Source organism: Salmo salar, chromosome 19, assembly GCF_965601325.2.
Source record: "Salmo salar chromosome 19, fSalSal1, whole genome shotgun sequence".
NCBI classification, from domain to species: Eukaryota; Metazoa; Chordata; class Actinopteri; order Salmoniformes; family Salmonidae; genus Salmo; species Salmo salar.
The window spans coordinates 63,577,375-63,580,853 of NC_138309.1; the positions used below are offsets into that span (position 1 = coordinate 63,577,375).

Genomic DNA, 3,479 nt, shown 5'->3' on the forward strand with positions numbered 1-3,479 from the left:
CCCGATGAGATGGTATGGGACGTCTTTAACTCAGAGGCTGAGCAGGTGATGGCATATATGAAGGCCAAGCTGATCAGTGTCACCCAAGAATTGAAACTGATTAAGAGTGGGGCCAAGATGGATGCTCAGGCTTTGGAGGAGAAAAACGCAAAAGTGCGGTTGAGAAAAAAGGTGGAGAAGTTCATCCAGGAGATCTGCCTGATGAAGGTGGATTCTGACTTATGGGAGATGATAAGAGATAACGAAGAAGAGGAAGAAAGGATTAAAGAGGTGAGGAGAAATGGAGAAGAAAGCAGTGTGGCAAGTAAGCCGAAGCAGACAGCCACAAGATACACTGTGAGCAAGCCAAAGGAAGTCAAGAAGGGTTTGAACATGGAAGAGAAAAAGGAGGACAGACAGGTAAAGTAGCTTGACATTCCAAAGCCATGCTACCTGCTGATCTAGTGTAGTGTTGGTGATCACGTGTGTTTGTATCAGAGGAGGCTGATGGGAGGAGTTATAGGAGGATAGGATCGTTGTAATGGCTGGAATTAAATGAATTGATCGGAATCAAACGTGGTTTCCATGTGATTGATGTGTGTGATACCGTTCCTTTTGTTCTATTCCAGCCATTACAATGAGCCCATTACAATGAGCTCCTCCCACCAGCCTCATCTGGTTTGTACATATTGTATATCTTGTCTTTGTTGCCCAGCTGCCCATTATTTGTCCCATCTGATAACATCCATTCATTCAGGTGGTGTTGAAACATCGATTTGGGATGAGTGCAGCCAACTCCAAGCTGAAGCAGTGTGAGCACTGCGGCCGGTGCTTTGATCCTAGTCGCCTGGAGAAACACAGCGAGATCTGTGCCAAGCTCTCCTCCAAGAGCTCTAGACGAGGGGTCTATGACTCCACCAAGCACCGTCTCAAAGGCACTGTACTGGCTGGCTACGTGAAGCGATCCGTGGTGTGATGCACCAAGGGACCTGAGTCTGTCACTCTTTTGTAATTTGGATTTAACAGACAGACATACAGTGACTGCTAAACCACCAGCTGCCCAAATGAGGACATCTACCTTGGAATCTGTGAGGGTTCCAATAAGAGGCAGTACTACTAGGAGGCAGTATTTTATCCAGAAACATCTAAACCAACAGTGTTCAGCAGTTCCTCAAATCTACAGAAACACCTGTATAAAACACCTCAATAAAATCAAATCCAAATACTCATCTAAATCATTCTGTCAGATGTGTTACTAGTGCAGGAAAATAGAATAAATGAAATATTAAGAAACAAGGGAACGTATTTGTCAAATCTGAATAGGACAAGGAGTGATTTTTTTCATGATTTGGAAAAATGAATAAAGATATACTAATTAATTTAGTTGTATAACTTACCAAATTTACACAAATAACTGAAGTTGGTAAGCTTTTGACAGCATAATCGATAGATGATTACAAATATAATTCGATGATGTCTGCTAGACTAGTTGACTGACCTGTAAGCAGGCAGAATCCCGTGTCTCCCTTCTCCTCCTTGAACTGCTGCACACAGTCCAGGAAGGCCACCATGGCATGGTCAAACTTGTTGTCCCAGAAAAAGCGCAGGCCCCCTGTACAGTGCAGTGGTAGCTCCTACACACACAAGAAGGAAGAGAGAGCGGAATGTACCATATACAACATGGCCTATTCAATGGGGTTGGCTTGGGCCAGTCTAATGAGCATTGGAAAATAGTTCACTCTTTTTTTCACAGCTCATTAAAAAAGGTTTGTTGTTTGTCTCCATATAGTAGCCAGCGGTAAGTGTGTTCATGTACTGTACCTTTTAGTTCGAGACCTCACTTGTTGGTAACAACCATCACACCTCCTCATCCATGCTTCACAGTGGGAACCAAACATGCAGAGATCATCCGTTCACCTACTCCTCGTCTCACAAAGACACGGTGGTTGGAACCAAATTTGGACTCATCAGACCAAAGGATAGATTTCCACCGGTCTAATGTCCATTGCTCGTGTTTCTTGGCCCAAGCAAATCTCTTCTTCTTATTGGTGTCCTTTAGCAGTGGTTTCTTTGCAGCAATTCGACTATGAAGGCCTGATTCACGCAGTCTCCTCTGAACAGTTGATGTTAAGACCCGTCTGCACTGCAAAAATTGAAATCTAAGTAAGATTAAATATCTTAAATACTGGCAATATATGCTTGTTTTTGGTCTGACAAGATTTTCTTCTTATCAGCCAGTTTTTATGTTGGAGCATTTCAATTGTTTCAAGCTTTTTTGTCCCTAATTATCTTAAGATAATATAACTTGTTACTGAGATTGTGTTACTGGTTCTGAGTAACTGTGCTTTGTCAAAGTCAGAATTTCTTATTTCAAGCATCTTATCCTTTTCATCTCTTCACATATTAAGAACAGATAATGACCAAATGGAATTCACTGTTTTATTGTCAATCTTACACACAGCACAGCAATTATGTAGACAAAATACAGTACAGAACAAAGACAGTACACTTTTCATATCTGGGCAACACACCGAGTCATTTGAACTGTTGTCCAATTCTATTACTTCCCCAAGATGGTATTTTACTTGAACATAAGTTTGGCTCTTGTTGCTACTTGTGTAATGAGAGGTAAAATCAACCAGCTTTTCAGCATCCACTAACTCAGTGGCCTGTGCAAAGTGTGGGACCTCAACTTGATAAGCCATGATGTTTCTATCAAAGCGTATAGTTTGAAATGGTTGAAACTCCAAACAATATAGCCTAGAATCAACAAGAAATATGTTTTTGAACAGTCCAAATTCTGGCATATTACCATTCAGATCATGGACTTCTGAGTTATGTATTTATTAGAATTGATTACAAGCCATTTGACTGATACAGCATGGTTTACTTCATTGAAACCTAGGAAGTCCCTCAATTTCCCACGTAACTATTGTAGATCTTTTTAATTAACCTCTGATACAGGTCCCATCTCCCTTTCATTTGAAAAAACTGGGTGCATTGAACTGTCAACATTTTGGCAGCTTTCATATATTTGGTTCTGATTGATCAAAGACTTACAAATACTTTTAAATTCAGCTTGGAAGCCCATTGTTTAAAGAAACAATGTTTAGACTTAAACCGCATACACATACAGTGAGGGAAAAAAGTCTATAATTTTAATGGTAGGTTTATTTGAACAGTGAGAGACAGAATAACAACAAAATAATCCAGAAAAACGCATCTAAAAAATGTTATGAATTGATTTGTATTTTAATGAGGGAAATAAGTATTTGACCCCCTCTCAATCAGAAAGATTTCTGGCTCCCAGGTGTCTTTTATACAGGTAACGAGCTGAGATTAGGAGCACACTCTTAAAGGGAGTGCTCCTAATCCCAGTTTGTTACCTGTATAAAAGACACCTGTCCACAGAAGCAATCAATCAATTAATCAGATTACAAACTCTCCACCATGGCCAAGACCAAAGAGCTCTCCAAGGATGTCAGGGACAAGATTGTAGA

At 40.4% G+C, this 3,479-nt stretch overlaps 1 protein-coding gene across 1 annotated transcript; it reads left to right on the forward strand.

Annotated features, from left to right (window-relative positions):
- The first annotated feature begins 283 nt into the window (after positions 1-283).
- Positions 284-1,176, forward strand: LOC145862316 (zinc finger C2HC domain-containing protein 1B). Its single transcript, XM_082965875.1, has 2 exons — positions 284-399; positions 737-1,176. Exons 1-2 carry the CDS (start codon positions 373-375, stop codon positions 953-955), a joined length of 246 nt encoding a protein of 81 aa, XP_082822001.1. The 5' UTR covers positions 284-372; the 3' UTR covers positions 956-1,176.
- Positions 1,177-3,479: the final 2,303 nt, after the last annotated feature.

Coding starts and splice junctions, on each gene's coding strand:
- LOC145862316 (XM_082965875.1), top strand. CDS start 373: ATGGAAGAGAAAAAGGAGGACAGACAG. Junction 400..736: donor AGAAAAAGGAGGACAGACAG/GTAAAGTAGCTT, acceptor CCATTCATTCAG/GTGGTGTTGAAACATCGATT.